This window comes from Ornithorhynchus anatinus, chromosome 18 (genome assembly GCF_004115215.2).
Source record: "Ornithorhynchus anatinus isolate Pmale09 chromosome 18, mOrnAna1.pri.v4, whole genome shotgun sequence".
Taxonomy (NCBI): domain Eukaryota; kingdom Metazoa; phylum Chordata; class Mammalia; order Monotremata; family Ornithorhynchidae; genus Ornithorhynchus; species Ornithorhynchus anatinus.
In genome coordinates, this window is record NC_041745.1 from 13,252,623 (window position 1) to 13,272,978 (window position 20,356).

General features: G+C 46.8%; 1 protein-coding gene across 2 annotated transcripts in view; it reads left to right on the forward strand.

Moving 5' to 3' along the window:
• The window catches only part of GABRA5 (gamma-aminobutyric acid type A receptor subunit alpha5), an 81,955-nt gene that overhangs the window by 8,997 nt on the left and 52,602 nt on the right, over positions 1-20,356 (forward strand). For both annotated transcript variants that reach the window (XM_029046742.2, XM_029046743.2), the window contains exons 3-5: positions 3,289-3,410; positions 4,126-4,193; positions 5,519-5,739. In XM_029046742.2, the coding sequence (XP_028902575.1) occupies positions 3,289-3,410; positions 4,126-4,193; positions 5,519-5,739 (411 nt within the window). The remainder of the gene's footprint in view (positions 1-3,288; positions 3,411-4,125; positions 4,194-5,518; positions 5,740-20,356) is intronic.

Sequence of the window (20,356 nt, forward strand, 5' to 3'; positions counted from 1 at the left end):
CCTCCTCGGTCTCCTTTTCCTCTGTCATTTGATGACTTGATGGTCCCCTCGGTTTCTTTTCCTGTCCCTGCCATCCTTTCTCACTCTTGGGGGTCTCTTTCCCCTTCTGTTCTTTCACCTACCTTGTAGCCAAAAGTAGTGGTAAGTTCCAGAGGGGAGTAGATAGAGGGTTGAGTGGTACAGGTTGGGTTTACTGTTGGGAGAGTCAGGCACGGAGAGGGGAAAATGAGAATTTATCCCTACGGCAACAATAGAGGGCTTAATAGAGGTCTGTGAGGGCTTAATAAAAGGTATTTATTGAGCACCTACTGTGTGCAGAGCATCGTACTAAGTACTAAGCACTGTGCTAAGTGCTTGGGAGGAGAAGGCCACGTGGCTTAGTGGAAAGAGCACGGGCTTGGGAGTTAGAGGTCATGGGTTCTAATCCCAGCCCCGCCACTTGTCAGCTGTGTGACTTCGAGCAAGTCACTTCACTTCTCTGTGCCTCAGTTACCTCATCTGTAAAATGGGGATTAAGAACGTGAGCCCCACCTGGGACCACCCGATAACCTTGTATCTCCCCCAGTACTTAAAACAGTGCTTGGCACATAGTAAGCACTTAACAGATACTATCATTATCATTATGATAATGATCCTGTTCCCCTCTTCCCCGTCATTTTTCTATCTGGCCCACTCAGTCCACTAAGCCCTCTTCCTTAATGTTCACGGGAGCTCCTCTGCCTGGCTGCCCCTAGGCACTTTTCTACCCCTCCCTATGCCCCTGTTTCCCCAGCAGTTTCCCTCCTTGGTGACATTTTAGTGGAAGAATGAAGGGAAGGTGAAATAGAGAAGCAGGGTGGCTCAGTGGAAAGAGCCCAGGCTTGGGAGTCAGAGGTCATGGGTTCGAATTCCGGCCCTGCCACTTGTCAGTTATGTGACTGTGGGCAAGTCACTTAACTTCTCTGTGCCTCAGTTACCTCATCTGCAAAATGGAGATGAAGACTGTGAGCCTCACGTGGGACAACCTGATTACCCTGTATCTACCCCAGCGTTTAGAACAGTGCTCTGCACTGTTAGTGGGGAAGCGCTAATAACAATGTTGGTATTTGTTAAGTAAGCGCTTAACATTGTTATTAGCGCTTCCCCACTCCCCTTACCCAGCCTGGGGTTCCAAATACAGGAAGAGATGGGAGGAGGTGGTTGGAGTAGCCATTAAAGGTATAGGGGCCCTCTTCATAGAAAAATCAAAATGATTCAGGAAGAAAAATCATCCATCTGCATCTTTCTTTATCTCCCTGCTTGCTGGTCATAACACATACCTCCGTCAGTCAAAAGTAAAATAAGGTTAAAGTGCCCCTCGGCCCCTTTAAAACTCTGAATGGCGCTTCCCCTCTTTTCGATGATGATCTAGCATTGCATTTCTTATTGCAATTGTAATGATTTTACAACTTTTGAGAAGTTGATTATCTCTCCAGAGTGTGCGCGGATATGATCAGGCACCCAGCAAAGGCAGGGGAGGCAGATGTAGCTGGTTTGGGGGAGAGAACGGGGAGAGCCGTGAATCACAGTCACAGTCTGCTTCTACCCACCACCTGCGGGATGGAAGTGGGAGCTGAGCGCGGAGATTCTCTCCCACTTTTCCACGGGTAGGAAGTGAACAGTTCGGTGGCCCCTCCGGATCCCCAGTTTTCAGAACAGTCAGTGGAGAGGGGGTATCACTGGAGCTTTGGCCATTTTCAAGACAGCCTGGTGACTGCACGCAGTAAGCACTCAATAAATATGATTGATTGATTGAATGATTGAGAACTTCAAATAATCTAATGATGCAGGAAGCGGCATGACCTAGAGGGAAGAGCGGGGGACTGAGAATCAGGAGATGTGGGAATGTGGGACCGACTTTGCCACTTTTCTGTCGCGAGACCGTGAGCGAGTCACTGAATTTCTACATTCCGGTTTCCTCGTCTGTTAAATGGGGATAACACACCTTTCCTTGTAGACAGCAAACTCCATGTGAGACAGGGCCTATTTCCAGTCTGATTATCTTGAAGACGCCAAAGTGTTTGACTCAGAGTACTTTATAAATGCCATCATTAATTATGATTTCCATTGCCCTCATACGCATGATATCTTGGCCTTTTAGCCCAGGTCCTAGTGACCAGACATACCGGAATGTGGATCTCCTCAGCTGGGAGACAGACAGTTGCACTATCGTTTCTCAGTTTGTGCTGGCGGGAATGGCCTTATCCTTCAATTAATCGATCAATCAGCGTTATTCATTGAGCACTTACCGTTTGCAGAGCACTGTATTAAGGACCAGGGAGAGGACAGTACAATAGTTTTGGTAGATACAAACCCTATCCTCAAGGTGTTTACTGTTTAGTGGGAGAGATAGACTTGAAAACAAATTACAAGTAGGGGAAATGGCTGGATGTAAGCCACATGGTCTAGTGGCAAGAACACGGGCTTGGGAATCAGAGGACAAGGTTTCTAATCCCAGGTCTGCTGTGTGACCTTGAGCAAGTCACTTCACTTCTCTGTGCCTCAGTTACCTCCTCTCGAAATGTGGGTTGTCCCCGCATGGGACAACCTGATTACCTTGTCTCTACCCCAGCCCTTGGAACAGTGCTCGGCAGATAGTAAGAGCTTCACAGCTACCATAATTATTATTATTATATGCACCTAAGTGGTTGTAGGGCTGGGAGTGGGGTGAACATCAAATATTTAAGAGATAGAGGTCCAATTACATAGATGACACAGAAGGGAGAGCAAATAGGGTGAAGGAATGAGAGGTCAGTCTTGGAAGGGATGTGATTTTTGTAAAGCTTGGAAGTTAGGGAGACTGGTGGACTTTTGGATGTCAAGGGAGAGGGAGTTCCACACCAGAGGGAGGATATGGGCAAAGGATTGACAATGAGACAGGTGAGATTGAGGTCAAGTAAGAAGGTTGGCGTTAGAGGAATGAAGCGTATGGGTTGGGTCACGGTAGGAAATCAGGCTGTTCGATTTGGAGGTGGCCCAGGGAAGCTCCAGAATCTGTGACCCTGGGACAGTGTCTAGTGTGCAGATTGGAGACTGCAAACTCGGCCAGGTGGGTGGTCCTGCTTACTTAGCCTTGACACGTGGGCTCAGCAGGTTGGGGAGGGAGGGCCGCTGAATCCCAAACCCAGAATGATCATGGGCTTAAATTGCCCAGTGCCCGGGTGGAGCTATGGCAATCTACTCCCCAACGTAGCCTCAGGAAATTTTTCGGTAGTGCCTCAAAAAGTCAAGTTCCCTGAACTGAGGCCATCTCTTTTTTTCTTTCAACAGCTTCTCCCCGATGCCGATCAGCTCGGCGAAAGAGGAGACCAATGATAACATCACTATCTTCACCAGGATCCTGGACGGGCTCTTGGATGGATATGACAACAGGTTGCGACCTGGGCTCGGAGGTAGACAGTCTCCTGTTGGTGAATCCATTTCCCCCCAGAGTTACGGTTGGGTCGGGGGGTTGGGGTGGAGGGGCAAGTGGCTTGGGCCCTGGCATCTTCCTCCCCAATCCCCCAGAGCCTGAGCTGGTAGCAGCCGGGGTAATCCCTGACAGGATAGCAGTTCTTCTACGGTTCACGAAGTGGTGAAGGGAAGGAAACCATTCCCTCCGCCCTACTGCCGGCTTGACCCTTGTCTTCCCTCTGATCTTGCTCCTTCTCTCCCAGTGTCCCACCCAAAATCTCCGGGGCCTCTGACATCTCTGTGGAGAAAAAAAGGAGGGCCATCTCTCTTCCCAATCAACCTACCCATAGTTTCTTGCCCCTTTCCTGTGGATCAGATATTCTGGGGTGACTTTTACCCTACCACTCCCTACCCTCAGCCCCTGAGGACCAAGTCCAGCAGCTTTATTCATTCAATAGTATTTATTGAGCGCTTACTATGTGCAGAGCACTGGTACTAAGCTTTAGTGCAGGAGCATGAGATTGGGAGGACAGGGCTTCTTTCCTGGGACTTCTTTCTCCCAAGCTAATACTCTCGATGTGGTAAAATCATCAGAGCTAGTGCACAAGGTGAAACCGATGGAACTGGTTAAGGGAACAAGACAATGAATGAAGTGGGGGTTCTTGATTATCTTTCCAGATGTGGCTAAACTTGGGTCCCGATTTCCCTTTTCAGAGAGAATTACTCAGGTGAGAACTGACATCTACGTCACCAGCTTTGGTCCGGTGTCGGACACGGAAATGGTAAGTTGGAGGGCGTGAACCCTAAAAACAGAAATGAGACTAGATGAAGATCTGTTTTACGGTATTTGTTAAGCAGTTGCAACGCGCCAGGCACTGTTCTAGGCGCTGGGGTGGATACCAGCAAATCACGTTGGGCACAGTCCCTGTCCTACCTAGGAGTCACACTCTTAATCCCCATTTTACAGCTGAAGTAACTGAGACCCAGAGAAGTGAGGTGACTTGCTCAAGGCCACACAGCAGACAGGTGGCAGAGCCGGGATTAGAACCCATGACCTTCTGACTCCCAGGCTCGTGCTCTAGCCACTGGTCCATGCTGAGAATTTTTTTCAATTCCTCTTTGACCGCGGATCAGGACACTGCAGGCCACGGAAACAGATGGGTGAGAGACTCTTTTTTTTAATCAAGGAGAGTGTGACCGAGTGGAAAGAGCATGGGACTGGGAGTTAGAAGACCTAAATTCTAATCCCTGCTGTGCCTTAGTCTCCTCATCTGTAAAATGAGACTAAATACCTGTTCTCCCTTTCCCTTAAATGGTGAGGTCTGTGTGGAAAAGGGATGGTGACCAATCTGATTATCATTCTGCCAGTCCATCAATCCACCTGATTTATTGAGTACTTACTGTGTGCAGAGCACTGTACACAACATTTGGGAGAGTACAATACAATAAAGTTGATAAACACGTTCCCTGCCCACAGTGAATTTATAATCTAGCGGGACGAGTTTACGGTCGAGAGAGATTACTTTACTTTGGGTCGAATGCTTAGTACAGTGCTTTGCACATAGTCAGCACTTAACAAAATACCATATTAATAATAATAAAAATAGCAATAATAATACTAGCACGGGGTTGTGTAGAGAAGCAGCATGGCTTAGTGGATAGAGCACAGGCCTGGGAGTCAAAAGGACCAAGATTCTAATCCCAGCTCTGCCACATGTCCGCCCTGTGACCTTTGGCACGTCACTGAACTTCTCTGGGCCTCAGTTACCTCATCTGTAAAATGGGGACTGAGAGCGTGAGCCCCATGTGGGACAGGGACTATGTCGAACCTGATTAACAGGTACCTACCCCAGTGTAAGCCCGTCAATGGGCAGGGACTGTCTCTATCTGTTGCCGATTTGTACATTCCAAGCGCTTAGTACAGTGCTCTGCACATAGTAAGCGCTCAATAAAGACTGTTGAATGAATGCTTAGAACAGTGCTTGCCACATTGTAAGTGCTTAACAAGTAACATAATTCTACTCATTATTATTATCATTAATGCTAACTCCAGTGCCAGGGCGAAACCCAAGCCATACCCTTAACGAGCAGCGTTTCTTTCTGACAGGAATATACCATCGACGTGTTTTTCCGCCAAAGCTGGAAGGATGAGAGGCTTAGGTTTAAGGGCCCTATGCAGCGCCTTCCTCTCAACAATCTCCTCGCCAGCAAGATCTGGACTCCAGACACGTTCTTCCACAATGGGAAGAAGTCCATCGCTCACAATATGACCACTCCCAACAAACTTCTGCGCCTGGAGGATGATGGGACCCTGCTATACACCATGAGGTAAAGACACCCCCTCCCCCCAGCCATCCCATCCCAGGGCCCCGCCCCACATCCGGGTCACGTCTCATCCCTGATGTCCGTTTTCCACCCAACGGCAAATCAACTCCAGTGGGAATCATCTCGAGCCGAGAAATGAAGGTTATTTGATAAACCAACATCTTGGTCTGTGTTATAATCGCAATAGTAGTAAGCACTTCCAGTGTGCCCATATCCGATTCCATCAGGTCTAAGGGAAAAGGAGAACAGGTACTGAATCCCCATTTTACAGATGAGGAAACTGAGGCACAGGGCGGTAAAATGACCTGCCTAAGGTCACACAGCAAGCATGGGGCAGAACTTCTGACCTCCAGTCCCACACTCTTTCCGCTAGGCCACACTGCTTCTTGATCATTATAATAACAGCACGACTGGATCCTTTTTAGAGCCGCCCTAGCAAGCCTGGCACTGACCTAAATGCCAAGGCAAGATGAGGTTAAGGGCAGACCAACAAAAGATACGGAGTCACGTAGTTCTTCCTCAATCTGGCAATTCACGGTCCGGGGGAATGTTGCATTTTCATCGTCTAGTGGAGGACTAATGATCAGGCGGTGGAAAGAGAGGAAGGAACAGAGCAAAGGATTTCTTTGGCAAAGTGAAAGTTGCTTCTTAGAGAGTTTCCTCTGAAACAGCATTTGTGACCCCTTTCCTGCCCCTAGTAATCTTACTGGAATACATATTCCTAGATAATGATAATACCACTTGAGATATTCGTTAAGCAGCTACGACGTGCTGGTCACTGGGGCCAGTACATGATATACTGATCGGACCCAGTCCCTTTCCCGCATGGAGCTCGGACTCTAGACTCCCCCTCTAGACTGTAAGCTCATTGTGAGCAGGGAATGTGTCTGCCCACTCTGCTGTACTGTACTCTCCCAAGCGCTTAATACAGTGCTCTACACATAGACAGCGTTCAATAAATACCACCGATCGACTCGTTGTGGGCAGGGAATGGGTCTGTTATATTGTTATATCGTACTCTTCCAAGGGCTTAGTGCAGTGCTCTGGACCACGTAAGTACTAAATAAACACAATTGATTGACTGAGAATCTAAGGGGGAAGGAGAACGGGTATTTTTATCCCCATTTTAATGATGAGGAAACCGAGGCACAGAGAAGTTAAATGACTTGCCTAAGGACACACCGCAGACAAGTGGCAGAGCTGGGACCAGATCCTGAGTCTCCTAACTCCTAGCCTCATGCTCTTTCTACTAGACCACACTGCCTTCTAGAAGAATCAGTTTTAGGATTACCATTTATCTATATTTACATGTTTATTATGTTGGATTGGCTACAAGGGGTCCAGAAATCTAGGGAGATCAATTTTTCTGGTCTGCTGTGGATCTATTTGGTAAAGAATCAAACTTCTCTGAAATAGTGTCACAGTACAGCAGGGAGTGGACCTCACAGCAACTGCAGTGATTGTGAAGAAATCAGAAAAGCACTCGGGACTATAATTTAGCCCCTGAGAATCTGCACCACATCAGAGCTTTCCAGGCCTAGATCACTAATGATACTCCATTGTTGGGATATTACGTAAGTGAGATTTTACCTGAGCCTTTTTCATTCTTTCTAAATCTAAAATCAGCCTTTGCACCAAGCACTTGGAAGAGTAATATAGAGTAAGTAGGAGCAGCACGGTGTAATGGATAGAACCTGGGCCTGGGAGTCAGAAGGTCATGGCTTCTAATCTCAGCTCTGCCACTTGTCTGCTGTGTGACCTTGGGCGAGTCGCTTAATGTCTCTGTGCCTCAGTTACCTCGTACGTACAATGGGGATCGAGACCGGGAGCATCATGCGGGACAGGGACTGTGTTCAACCTGATTTGCTGGTACTCACGCCAGCGTTTAGTACAGTGCCTGGCACAAAGTAAGTGCTTAGCAAATGCCACAGTTATTATTATTATTATTATTATTAGACATGATCTCTGCCCTCAAGGAGCTTAGCGTTTAAGCTTGTGACTTGCTCAATTTGTCAGCTGAGCAAGAACTCAGGGAGATCTATGTCACCGGTTTTCGTCCAGTGTTGAACACAGAATTATTTCTTTTGTGGTATTTGTTAAGTGCTTACTATGTACCAGGCACTATACAGAGCAGTGGGGTAAATACAAGATAGGTTGTACACAGTCCATGGCCCACATGGGCCTCACAGTTTTCACCCCCATTTTCCAGATGAGGTAACTGAGGCACAGAGAAGTGAAGTGAATTGCCCAAGGTCACACAGCAGACAAGTCGTGGAGGTAGGATTAGAACCCAGGTCCCTCTGACTCCCAAGCCCATGCTCTACCCACTAAGCCACGCTGCTTCTCATGGTAATTTAGAGGACAAGAACCCTAAACCCAGAAATAGGACTAGGGGCAGATTGGTTTTGTCTTAAATGCTATACTTCAGGATAGTGCAGGCCCCAGAAGTCTGCACCTTCTCCGTACACTCGTGGAGGTCTAAATAGCTAAGTTCCCAGACAGCTACTCTCTAGTTAGCTGAATCGGTGTAACCGAGGAAAGGTTGGACAGAAGAAACACATTAAAGACCCAAAGAAGCCAAGTTAGTCAGAATACCAAAGCAGTGGCCTCTTGGGCAAGTGCCAGGGAAGGCAGGTTAGCCTGCCATGGCTGCAATCAAGAACAGGGCAGGAGTCTTGGAATGGACTTGAATCACGGGGAAGATCACGGGAAGCGGTGTGGCCCAGTGGAAACAGCACGGGCCTTGGAGCCGGAGGACCTGGGTTCTAGTCCCCGCTCTGCCACTTGACGGCTCTGTAACTTTGGACGAGACACTTAGCCTCTCTGAGCCTCAGTCTTCCTTATCTGTAAAGCGGTCATTAAATCCTACTCCTACATAGACTCTCAGCCCCATGTGGGCCGGGGGCTGTGTCCAATCAGAATATCTTATATCTCTCCCTATGCTTAGTAGAGTGTTCGACACACGGTACCCGCTCAGCAAACACCATAATTGCTATTTTTGTCACGACACCAGTGCCGGGCTCCGTAGGTAACAAATGCAACAGGTCATCAAGGGGAGGTCTTTACCAGAACATGATGCGGAAGGTATTATACCAGGCAAGTTTTCGTCTTATCACTCACGCACGCGTTGTTAAGACCCGCTGACAACAGAATCACCTTTGAATCCAAAGGGTGCTACAACCTTCAGCCTTCACGATGACTTTATTGACAGGTAGGTCCTAACGACCACATTCAGATACAGTTGAAAACTTCAAATGTAGTTGAAAAGACCGCTCTCGGATGAACGTTCCCTTCTGGCCCGGGTGTCCGTAATGATAAATCTTTGCTGTTCTCGAGCCAGCCCCTGGGTAGAGAAGCAGTATGGCCTAATGGTAAGAGCACTGGCCTGGGAGTCGGAGGTCGAGGGTTCTAAGTGGGGCAAGTCACTTAACTTTTCTGGGCTTCGGTTACGTCATCTGTAAAATGGGGATGAAAACTGGGAGCCCCATGTGGGACACGGACTACGTCCAACCTGATTCCCTTGTGTCCACCCTAGCATTTAGAACAGTGCTTGGCACATAGTAAGCATTTTAAAATACCCCTACCATTATTATTATTACCTCAATCTCTGTATAAACTCTGCTAAAGGAGAGAAAGCCCTTTCCCAAGTCCTGTCCACTAGGCTTGTCTGTCTGCTGCTCCTGCAGATTTAGACGCCAAGCAATTCCCAGTTATGTTGCATGGTTTGAGATTGCGTTTCACTAATGTCTTTAAATTGTTTTTTCGGTCCTCCCTGCTTGGGTATGCCAGTTTTCTGGGCAACACGGGTAGCTGCTGGTTTCCTCCCTGGATCCACTAGGTAAAGCAGGGCTGCTGTCCGCACTGACACCATTCTGCTGAGCCGACAACTTCCCCGGACTTCATTTCTTTGAAGTCTGCCTTCACCGCCCACTCCAATGACCGGTCACAGTCGTCTACCACCCGCCAGGCCCCACCTCCAACTTTCTGAACCACTTGGATCCCTATCTCACATTCGTTTTCTCTTTCTCCAACCCTACACTGATCCTCAGGGTCATCTTGTGACCTATCTTCAGGGTTCATATGTTGAGGAAGAGTTTGCTCTGTCATCTGTGGACTCGTCCCCTCCTTGCTTGTCGATCTTTGGCTTTGACTGTGAAGTCCTTCCTCAAAACTCAGAGTTAAGGCAATGTCGTCGCATTTCGGGTGGTTTTCTAGACTTCCTCCTCAGTTTACAGAAGAAATCATTCAGGAGTTAGGTGTAGTGTTCTTGCCATCTATTTAAGAGTCTTTCTTTGCCAATGCTTCCATCAGCCACTCTTAGTACTTATGTGAACATAGGTTTACTTATTCGTTTCTTCATTCAAGCTTACACTTACGATTTATTCCATATCCAATGATATCTTGGTTTTCTCGTCTTTCCCCTGGATATATGTGCAGTTGTTATCTGCCTTTATCTAACCAGCTGATTAACCAGTATAGATCCAGCTCCTATGAAGTGCATTCATTCACTCATTCAATAGTATTTATTGAGCGCTTACTATGTGCAGAGCACTGTACTAAGCGTTTGGAATGAACAAGTCGGCAACAGATAGAGACGGTCCCTGCCGTTTGACGGGCTTACGGTCTAATCGGGGGAGACGGACAGACGAGAACGATGGCGATAAATAGAGTCGAGGGGAAGCACATCTCGTAAAAACAATGGCAACTAAATAGAATCGAGGCGGTGTACATTTCATTAACAAAATAAATAGGGTGATGTAAATATATACAGTTGAGCGGACGAGTACAGTGCTGAGGGGATGGGAAGGGAGAGGGGGAGGAGCTGAGGGAAAGAGGGAAAAGAGGGTTTAGCTGCAGAGAGGTGAAGAAGGGGTGGTAGAGGGAGTAGAGGGAGAAGAGGAGCTCAGTCTGGGAAGGCCTCTTGGAGTAAACATTCCCTGCTCACGAGGAATTTACAATTGGATCCGTTCACAGATTGATGTATGAATGCCTGGGCTCATGTGTCCAGCATTTAGAAAGGATTAAGAAAAGTAAAGAAGAGAAAGTGTTTCCCTCTAAAAGGATTACATCGGATTAAGTCTGCTTAATCCCTCTCTCCAGTGCATAATTCCTCAGCAAAGAACAGAACCAGTTAGGATGGTGAATGATTTAGGGTCAGATGCTTTATGATGAAAGGATTACCGACAACAATACGGACCACCAGACTACCAGCTAGGGATATCTTGGCCCCTGCTCAACTCCTCCCAGCCCTGGCTTCAGACTCTCCGCCTGCCTCCCGTGCACTAAGGCTGTTACATCAGTCAAAGCTTGGCAAAGCCTGCAGTGCAGGAGGGAAGCCAAAAAAAAAAAAAACCCAGAAAGAGATAAATGCTAAGGCCAACCGCAGTGAAAAGTACACTCACCCTGAAGCCAAGCCAAGAACATTCTGCTGTGTGTCAGAAGAGCAAGGATAAGCCTCCATATTTCTCATAAAAACAAGCCTATATGCCAAGCCCAGAGGTACAGGGTGATCAGATCGGACACAGTCCCCATCCCACAGCGTCCCGATCTAGGAGATACGGAAAGCGGGTAACATCCACAATTTACATTGAGGAAATTGAAGCACAAAGAGATTAAGTGGTGTACCCGGGGTCACGCAGCAGGGAAGCGGTAGAGCCAGGGCACAAACCTGAGTCTTCTGATTCCAGGTTAATTAATCAATGGTATTTATTAAGCGCTTAAAAGAAGTGGGAGTACTGATTAAGCACTTACTGTGTGCAAAGCACTGGGAGAGAACACAGGGCTGGGAATTAGACACGGTTTCTGTCCCTCAGGGGACTGACAAGCCAAGATGGGCTCACACTGTGTGCCGAGCACTGTGACTAAGCATTTGGGAAAGTACAATACACCAAGATTGGTAGACGTGATTCCTGCCAACAGGCAGCTTTGACTCTACTGTCCCGGGTTCCACCCACTAGGCTACACCCATTGATATTTAAGTAGCCCAGATAATGCCTGAATTTCAATGCTAGACAAGAGTTCAAGTTCAGGCTTTCTGTGATGTCCAGGTGATCATATTCTATCCATTTTCAAATCCAACAGAGTCCAGCAATCCAAAAATGACAGGGAGCTGGGTTTGGGTGGAGATAAAATTACCCAGATGGTTGTGCCCTCCTCCCGTCATTAGCGTTTCTCGGATGAAGGATTTGAAAAGTCTTTCTCGTGCGTGCAAAAAGGTCTCGAACAATCTGCCTTCCCAAACTCCCGATCTGTTTGCCTTTGAGCAGAGCCTGTCCCTCTGTGGTTCAGGGGGAGAAGCCGACATCTGGGGATATTGAGGCACAGAGAAGTTAAGCTGTGGGCTCAGAGCAAATCAGAGATGGAACCAGAGGGAGAAAGCTCAGACCCAAACCCGTCCAATTTGGAAGGAAATCCCTCCGCTTTGCGGCCAGGACTTGCAGAAGTTTCTAAAATACTGCAAGCAAAGCTCGCTAAGTTCAGGGAAGGTTAGGGGGAGTTGGACTGTAAGTTTAGACTGTAAGCTCGTTGTAGGCAGGGAACGTCTCCCAACTCTGTTGCATTTATTCTCCCAAGTACATAGTATAGTGCTCTACACAGAGAAAGCACTTAATAAATTCCATTGGTTGATTATTTGATTCAGGGTCCTGGCGGATAGTCACCATTCCCATAATATCAAGCATCATCTCTGGTTCATCCCGGGCATCCCCCTGGTTTTTAGTCAAAATGTCCCTTACAGGCAGGAAGACCATGCTATGCCTTGAAAGCCATTGGTGCCAACAGCTGCTTTTCTAAGATTACTTGTAGAAAGGAATAAAACAAAAATATCTTCATCCCCATCTCCGTATCCTCTTTAAGAGCCAAATCTCAAAAGGAGGGCTGGGTCCTCTAAGACATCCCGGTTGCCCAAGACTTTTACATACGCTAGTGTTTAGAGTCAAGAAAAAAGAATGAACAAGGTGAATCAAACATTGCATTAAAAGTGTTAGTGTGGGTAGTGTATAAATCGGGTTCTATCTCAAGATCAATGATTAGAATGGCTGAACTTGGATGACAGAATTGGATAAAATGGCAGAGATATGTTGGGGCCACCTTCTCTCATTATTATTATTGATAAGGTATTTGTTACGTGCTTATCACAGTATTGTAGCACCTTAGGGGTGCAGTGCGGCCCAGAGAACAGAGCACGGGCCTGGGAGTCTGAAGGACCTGGGTTCTAATCCGGACTCTGCCACTTATCTGCTGTGTGACCTTGGACAAGTCACTCAACTTCTCTGTGCTTCAGTTACCTCATCTGAAAAATGGAGATTAAGACTGTGAGCCCCATAGAGGACAGGGACTGTGTCCAACCTAACTTGTATCTACTCCAGCGCTCAGAACAGTGCTTGGCACGTAATAAGTGTTTAACAAATACCATAAAAAAATCAATGAATAGTATTTTTTGAGTACTTACTGTGTTCGAAGCACTACATTAAGCCAGTCAATCACGTGTATTGAGAGCTTACTGCGTGCAGAGGACTGTTCTAAGCATTGGGGAGAGTACAGTATAATAATTTAACATACACATTCCCTGCACACAATGATTTTACATTCTAGAGGGGGAAACAGACATTAATATAAATAAATAAATTGCATATATGTACATAAGTGCTGTGGGGCTGCTGTGGGGTGAACGAAGGGTTCAAATCAGGGTAGCACCGAAGGGAGTGGGAGAAAGGGAAACGAGGGTTTAGTCTGGGAAGGCCTCTCGGAGGAGATGTGCCTTCAGTAAGACTTTGAAGGTGGGGAGAGTAACTGTCTGTAGGATATGAGGAGGGAGGACATGCCAGGCCAAAAGCAGGATAATGATAATGTTGGGATTTGTTAAGCGCTTACTATGTGCAGAGCACTGTCCTAAGCACTGGGGGAGATACAGGGTCATCAGGTTGTCCCACGGGAGGTTTGCAGTTAATCCCCATTTTACAGATGAGGTCACTGAGGCACAGAGAAGTGAAGCGACTCGCCCACAGTCACAGAGCTGACAAGTGGCAGAGCCGGGAGTCGGACCCAGGACCTCTGACTCCGAAGCCCAGGCTCTTTCCACTGAGTCACGCTGCTTCCCCAGAGATCGGCAGTGAGATAGATGAGATGGAGGTGCAGTGAATAAGTTGGCATTAGAGGAGAGAACTGTTCCCATTCATTCATTCAATAGTATTTATTGAGCGCTTACTATGTGCAGAGCACTGTACTAAGCGCTTGGAATGAACAAGTCGGCAACAGATAGAGACGGTCCCTGCCGTTTGACGGGCTTACGATCTAATCGGGGGAGACGGACAGACGAGAACGATGGCAATAAATAGAGTCGAGGAGAAGAACATCTCGTAAAAACAATGGCAACTGTACGGGCTGGGCTGTAGTAAGAGAGAAGTGAGGTGAGGTAGGAAGGGGGAAGGTGATTGAGGTGAAGCAGCGTGGCTCGGTGGAAAGAGCACGGGCTTTGGAGTCAGGGGTCATGGGTTCGAATCCCGGATTTGCCACTTGTCAGTGGCAAGTGTCTACCCCAGCGCTTAGAACAGTGCTCTGCACATAGTAAGCACTTAACCAATACCAACATTATTATTATTATTACTGAGTGTTTTAAAGCTGATGATAAGGAAACATGGACTAAACATTTTTGCAGAAAAATGATCTGGGCAGCGAAATGAAGTAGGGACTGCAGTGGGGAGAGAGACAGGAGTCAGGAAAGTCAGCAAGGAGGCCGATAGAGTAATCAAAGCGGGACAGGATAAGTGCTTGGATTAACGTGGCAGCAGTTTGGATGGTGAGCAAAGGGAGGATTTTATGCTTACTACGTGTCAAACGCTGATTTACGTGCTGGAGCGGATACAACTTATTCAGGTCAGACACAGTTCCCGTCCTACATGGGGCTCACGATCTAAGGAGGAGAGAGAACGGGAATTTGCCAAGTGCATGACCCATTTAAGGCCAAAGTGACTGCACTCTAGAGCCGATGCTGGTCTGGAGCCCCATAACCTAGCACCGGCCTTGGGAATCACCCTGTCTTTGCCTGCCACGTTACCCAGATTCGTGTGTGTGGGTGTGACGAGGAGGGGATTTCTACCAGATCTCTTCACCTTGCGGAAAATCTCAGGTCATTCTGCGGAAACCACAGTCTGCGAGCCCCTCATTAGGCAGGGATCGTCTCTATCTGTGGCCGAATTGTCCATTCCAAGCGCTTAGTCCAGTGCTCTGCACATAAGTGAGCGCTCAATAAATACGATTGAATGAATGAACGAATCACCGGGGACGAAATAATCCCAGCAGGCCGACCTAAGAAAACGGGAACTGGAATCGTAGGATGGACAGAAGAACGCAGTTGGGCCAAATACGGACACTATGCAGAGGGCACAGAATCCAAGTGTGAACCATAGCACGCATGTCCGTTTAATGTTGTACTGTACTCGCCCAAGCGTTTAGTACAGTGCTCCACACACAGTAAGCACTCAATAAATACGACTGAACGAATAAATGAATTTATATAGTAGATAGAAATATTCACCCCACCCTCACTTTATGTACATACCCTAACTTTATTTGATTTATTACTTTATTTTATTCACTTTATTTGAGAAGCAGCATAGCCTAGTGGCACGACCACAAGCTTGGGAGTCAGAGGTCGTGCGATCTAATCCTGGCTCCGCCCCTTGTCTGCTGTGTGACCTTGGACAAGCCACTTCACTTCTCTGTGCCTCGGTTACCTCATCTGTAAAATGGGGATTAAGGCTGTGAGCCGCAAGTGGGACAGGGTCTCTTTCCAACCCGATTTGCTTGTATGCACCCCAGTGCTTAGTAGAGTTCCCGGAACGTAGTAAGTGCTTAACAAATATTATAGCTATCATTATTATTATTATTGTTAGTGTATTTGGGTATGGGCATGAAGTTATGTTTGTAATTCTGCCTCAATTAATTGGGATGAAGAAAATGATCAGTGAACAAGTTTATTACCAAAAGGAATAAGGGCCCTTAAGACCAAATGAAACATAAACTCGTATCTTTTTATCAAAGCGGACGCTCAGACTCAAAATGAGAAACTATTAATGAGAAGCAGTATTGATTCAATAGTGTTTATTGAGCGCTTACTCTGTGCAGAGCACTGTACTAAGCACTTGGAATGTACTATTCGGCGACAGATATGGTCTAGATATGGATAGACAAGCAGTATTGTCTAGTGGGAAAAGCATGGGCCTGGGAGTCGAGGACCTGAGTTCTAATCTTGGCTCTGCCACTTACCTGCTGCATGGCCTTGGGCAAGTCACTTATATTCTCTGTAGTTCAGTTCCTTCATCTGCAAACTGGGGATTCAATACCTATTCTCCCTTCTACTGAGACTGTGAGTCCCGTGTCGTACCTGATTATCTTGTATCTACCCCGGCACTTAATAAAGCGTTTGGCACATACTAAGGAATTTATCAAATACCCCAATTATTATATCTTTGAATGTGGCAATCACTGGTGCCTATAGAGCTGTCCTTCTGGTTGAAGCAAGATGATACCAATCTCTCTCCCCACTCCAATCCTTACTTCATGCTACTACCCAAATCATTTTTCTAAAAAACCATTCGGTCCAAGTCTCCCTACTCCTCAAGTACAGCGCTCTGCACACAGTAAGCGCTTGATAAATACATGATTGATTGATTGATTGATTGTTTGCTTCATCAGGCAAAGGCTTCTTAGCATGGGATTTGTTTTATAGTACTGTTAAGTGTTTACTATGTGCCAGACAGTGTGGCTCAGTGGAAAGAGCCCGGGGTTGGGAGTCAGAGGTCATGAGTTCAATAGTATTTATTGAGCGCTTACTATGTGCAGAGCATTGTACTAAGCGCTTGGGATGTACAAGTCGGCAACAGATAGAGACAGTCCCTGCCGTTTGACGGGCTTACAGTCTAATCGGGGGAGACGGACAGACAAGAACACCCTACTCTGCCGCTTGTCAGCTGTGTGACTTTGGGCAAGTCACTTCACTTCCTCTGTGACTCAGTTACCTCATCTGTAAAATGGGGATGAAGACTGTGAGCCTCACGTGGGACAACCTGATTACCCTGTATCTACCCCAGCGCTTAGAACAGTGCTCTGCACATAGTAAGCGCTTAACAAATACCAACATTATTATTATTATCATTACTAAGTACTAGAGTAGATACAAGTTAATCAAGTTAGAAGGTCATGGGTTCTAATCCCAGCTCCGCCATTTGTCTGCTGAGTGACTTTGGGCAAATCACTTCACTTCTCTGGGCCTCAGTTACCTCATCTGTCAAATGGGGATTAAGGCTGTGAGTCCAATGTGGGACAGGGGTTGTCCCAAATGGGGCTCACAGTCTTAATCCCTATTTTATAGATGAGGTAACTGAGTCACAGAAAAGTGAAGTCACTTGCCCAGAGTCACACAGCAGACGAGTGGTGGAGTCGGAATTAGAACCCAGGTCCTTCTGACTCTCAGGTCCATGCTCTTATCTACCAGGCCATGCTGTTTCTCTTTCAAGCGCTCAACCAGCTCGTACCCTCCTATCTTACCTTGCCGATTTCCTACTCTAACCCAGCCTGATTACTTCACTCCTCTAAAAGCCAAACTACCCACTGTGCCTCAATCTCATCTAACTTGCCGCCAAGCCCTTAACCGTATCCTCCTTTTAGCCTGTATCTCCCCCTTCAGATAGGACGGATCGTGGTTCCACCCACCTTCAGAGCTTTATTGAAATCACTTCTCCTTCAAGAAGTCTTCCCCAACTACAACTTCTCACCCCGAAACCCCTGTTCCAAGACAGTCACCCCATTTATCCTACTCCCTCTCCCTTCTGTGTCATCTAGGCACTTAGATCTGTCCCCTTTATCCAACCTACCCTCAACCCCACAGCACTTATGTTCATATCCGTGATTTATTTATAATATCTGTCTCCCCCTCTAGTCCACAAGCTGTTTGCGGGCAGGGACTACGTCTACCTACTCTGTTATATTGCACTCTCCCAAGTGCTTAAAGCAGTGTTCTGCACATGATAAGTATTCAATAGACATCATTGATTGGCTGATTGATTTACATCAGGCTGACTGATAAAATAGATATGTGGCTGACCTCCCTTCTCACACTTTGTGCCTGTAAGAATTCCCTCTTGCTGTACTGTTTCACTGGATACCTACAGTTCTCGGTGCTGTTTTTGTTTCTCACCCTGAAACCCCTGTTCCAAGCCAGTCACCCCATTTCTACTAGTAATAAGCCAACTTGTCCCAGCTCACGCTGACATATCCCATCTGCGCACTACCCTGCCACGTTATTTAAGGGGTTGCTCTATTATCTTCTTAAAGCATCTGTTGTGCCCACACTGTTTTCAGTTTCCTCATTGCGGTGCAGCTTGGACCTGTTTTTTGGACATCCTGTTGCCATCTATTCTCCTCCCCGTCCAATCCTGCCAAGGTGTGACGTGAGGAGCTCACGATTCTTTACAGAGCGTAATCTTCAGTTGGGAAAGATGAGCTTAAGAAGTCACCGATGTGATGTTGTCATCACTTTAAATTCTAGCGATAGGTCGTGCCGTCAACTCTCCCCACTTTCTTCTAGAAGATGGTGTTGACGATGGTGCCTGTGAAATTCTACGTCACTGCCTTGGTGTTCCATATGTTGAGGAAGGGTCCGTGTGGGTGACTAAGCAGCCTTTCCCCTCCCTGCTTATTAATCTTATCTGGTTTACCATCATATCTGGGAGCTTTGCCATTCTTCATGGTTCACACTGCAGTAGTGACATCATTAATTGTGGGAGTAGAAGCCATGTCTTCCCATGTTGGCAGGGAAACTATTCTCATTGCTCTCCATTGCTGGCAGGAGTCTAGCAAGAGTCCTGGAATTTCTCCTGAAAAACATGCTTAGGCATGTGCCAGCCCAATCTTTTTTTATGATATTTGTTAAGTGCTTACTCTGTGCCAGCTACTGTTCTGTGGTAGATACAAATTAATCAAGTTGGACACAACCTCTGTCCCACATGGGACTCATAGCCTTAATCCCCATTTGACAGATGAGGTAACTGAGGCTCAGAGAAGTGAAGCGATTTGCCCAAAGTCACTCAGCAGACAAATGGCGGAGCTGGGATTAGAACCCACGACCTTCTGACTCCCAGACTCATGCTCTCTCTCCATTAGACCATTCTGCAATCGCAGTGTGGCTTCCTCTCCCGGTGGAGCACCGAGGAAGTGGACTTTTCTGTCGGGTAAGGGAATTGCAGGGAAAAACAGCAAGATTTCTCTACGGGAAAGCAATTTGGCCTAATAGAAAGAGCCCGGGCCTGCGAGTCAGTACCTGTCTTCTAATCATGACTCTGCCACTTGCCTGCGGTGCGACTTTGGGCAAATTTCTTCAGTTTTCTCTGCCTCAGTTTCCTCATCTGCAAAGTGAGAATTACATCCTACTCCCTCTCCTTAGACTGTGGGTTCCATGGGGGACAGGGGACTGCGTCCAATCTGAATATCGTATACCTGCCTCGGCACTTCATAAAGTGCTTGGCTCATAGTAAGAGTTTAACAAATATCATAATATTATTAGATTTTCCAAAGCATTTGACATGATCAATAAATCTCCAACTACCAAAAAATACCTGTTGTCCAATCAATGGTATTTACTGAATGCTTACTGTGTGCAGAGAACTGTAGTAAGCATATAGGAGAGTACCTTAAATTAAGTGTACAAGATCCCAGTGCTTAAGCATGGCTCAGTGGAAAGAGTCCAGGCTTGGGAGGCAGAGGTCGTGAGTTCTAATCCTGGCTCCGCTCCTTGGTCAAGTCACTTAACTTCTCTGTGCCTCAGCTACCTCATCTGTAAAATGGGGATTAAGACTGTAAGATGGATGGTACAACCTGATCACTTTGTATCTACCCCCGTGCTAAGAACAGTGCTTCACACATAGTAAGAGCTTAACAAATACCACCAATATTATTATTATCATTATTATTATTAAGAAGTTTATAGTCTAGTGGGGACGTTTGTCAAGATCCTGTCTTGGGAAGTTTATCAAGGTTCTAGACCGTGAGCCCATCGTGGGCAGGGATTGTCTCTCTCTGTTGCTGAACTGTACTTCCCAAGCGCTTAACACTGCACACAGTAAGTGTTCGATAAATACGATTGAATGAATTAATTCTAAGATTACTCCACGAGAGCTGCAGATCACAAATGATGTCTTTCTTGCCAAATCCAATGGCTTCTACTCAATCCTAACCCTCCTCGAACTCTCAGCTGCCTTCTGGCACACAGTAAGCTCTTAACAAATACCGTCATTATTGTTCAACACTGTCGACCACCCCCTTCTCTTGGAAACATAATCCAGTTGTGGTTTCACTGACACTGCTCTCTCCTGGTTCTCTCCCTGTCTCTCTGGAAGCCCATTCTTGATCTCTTTCGCAAGCTCCTCCTCTGTTTCCAACCACTTAACTGTGGTTGTCCCTCAAGGTTCAGTTCTGGGTTCCGTTTTATTCTCCATCTTCCCCCACTCCCTTGGAGAAATCATTTACTCCGGTGGCTTCGGCCACAACCTCCCTGCAGGTGATTCTCAAATACACATCTCCAACCCTAATCTCTTTCCCTCACTGCAGTTTTGCATTTCCTCCT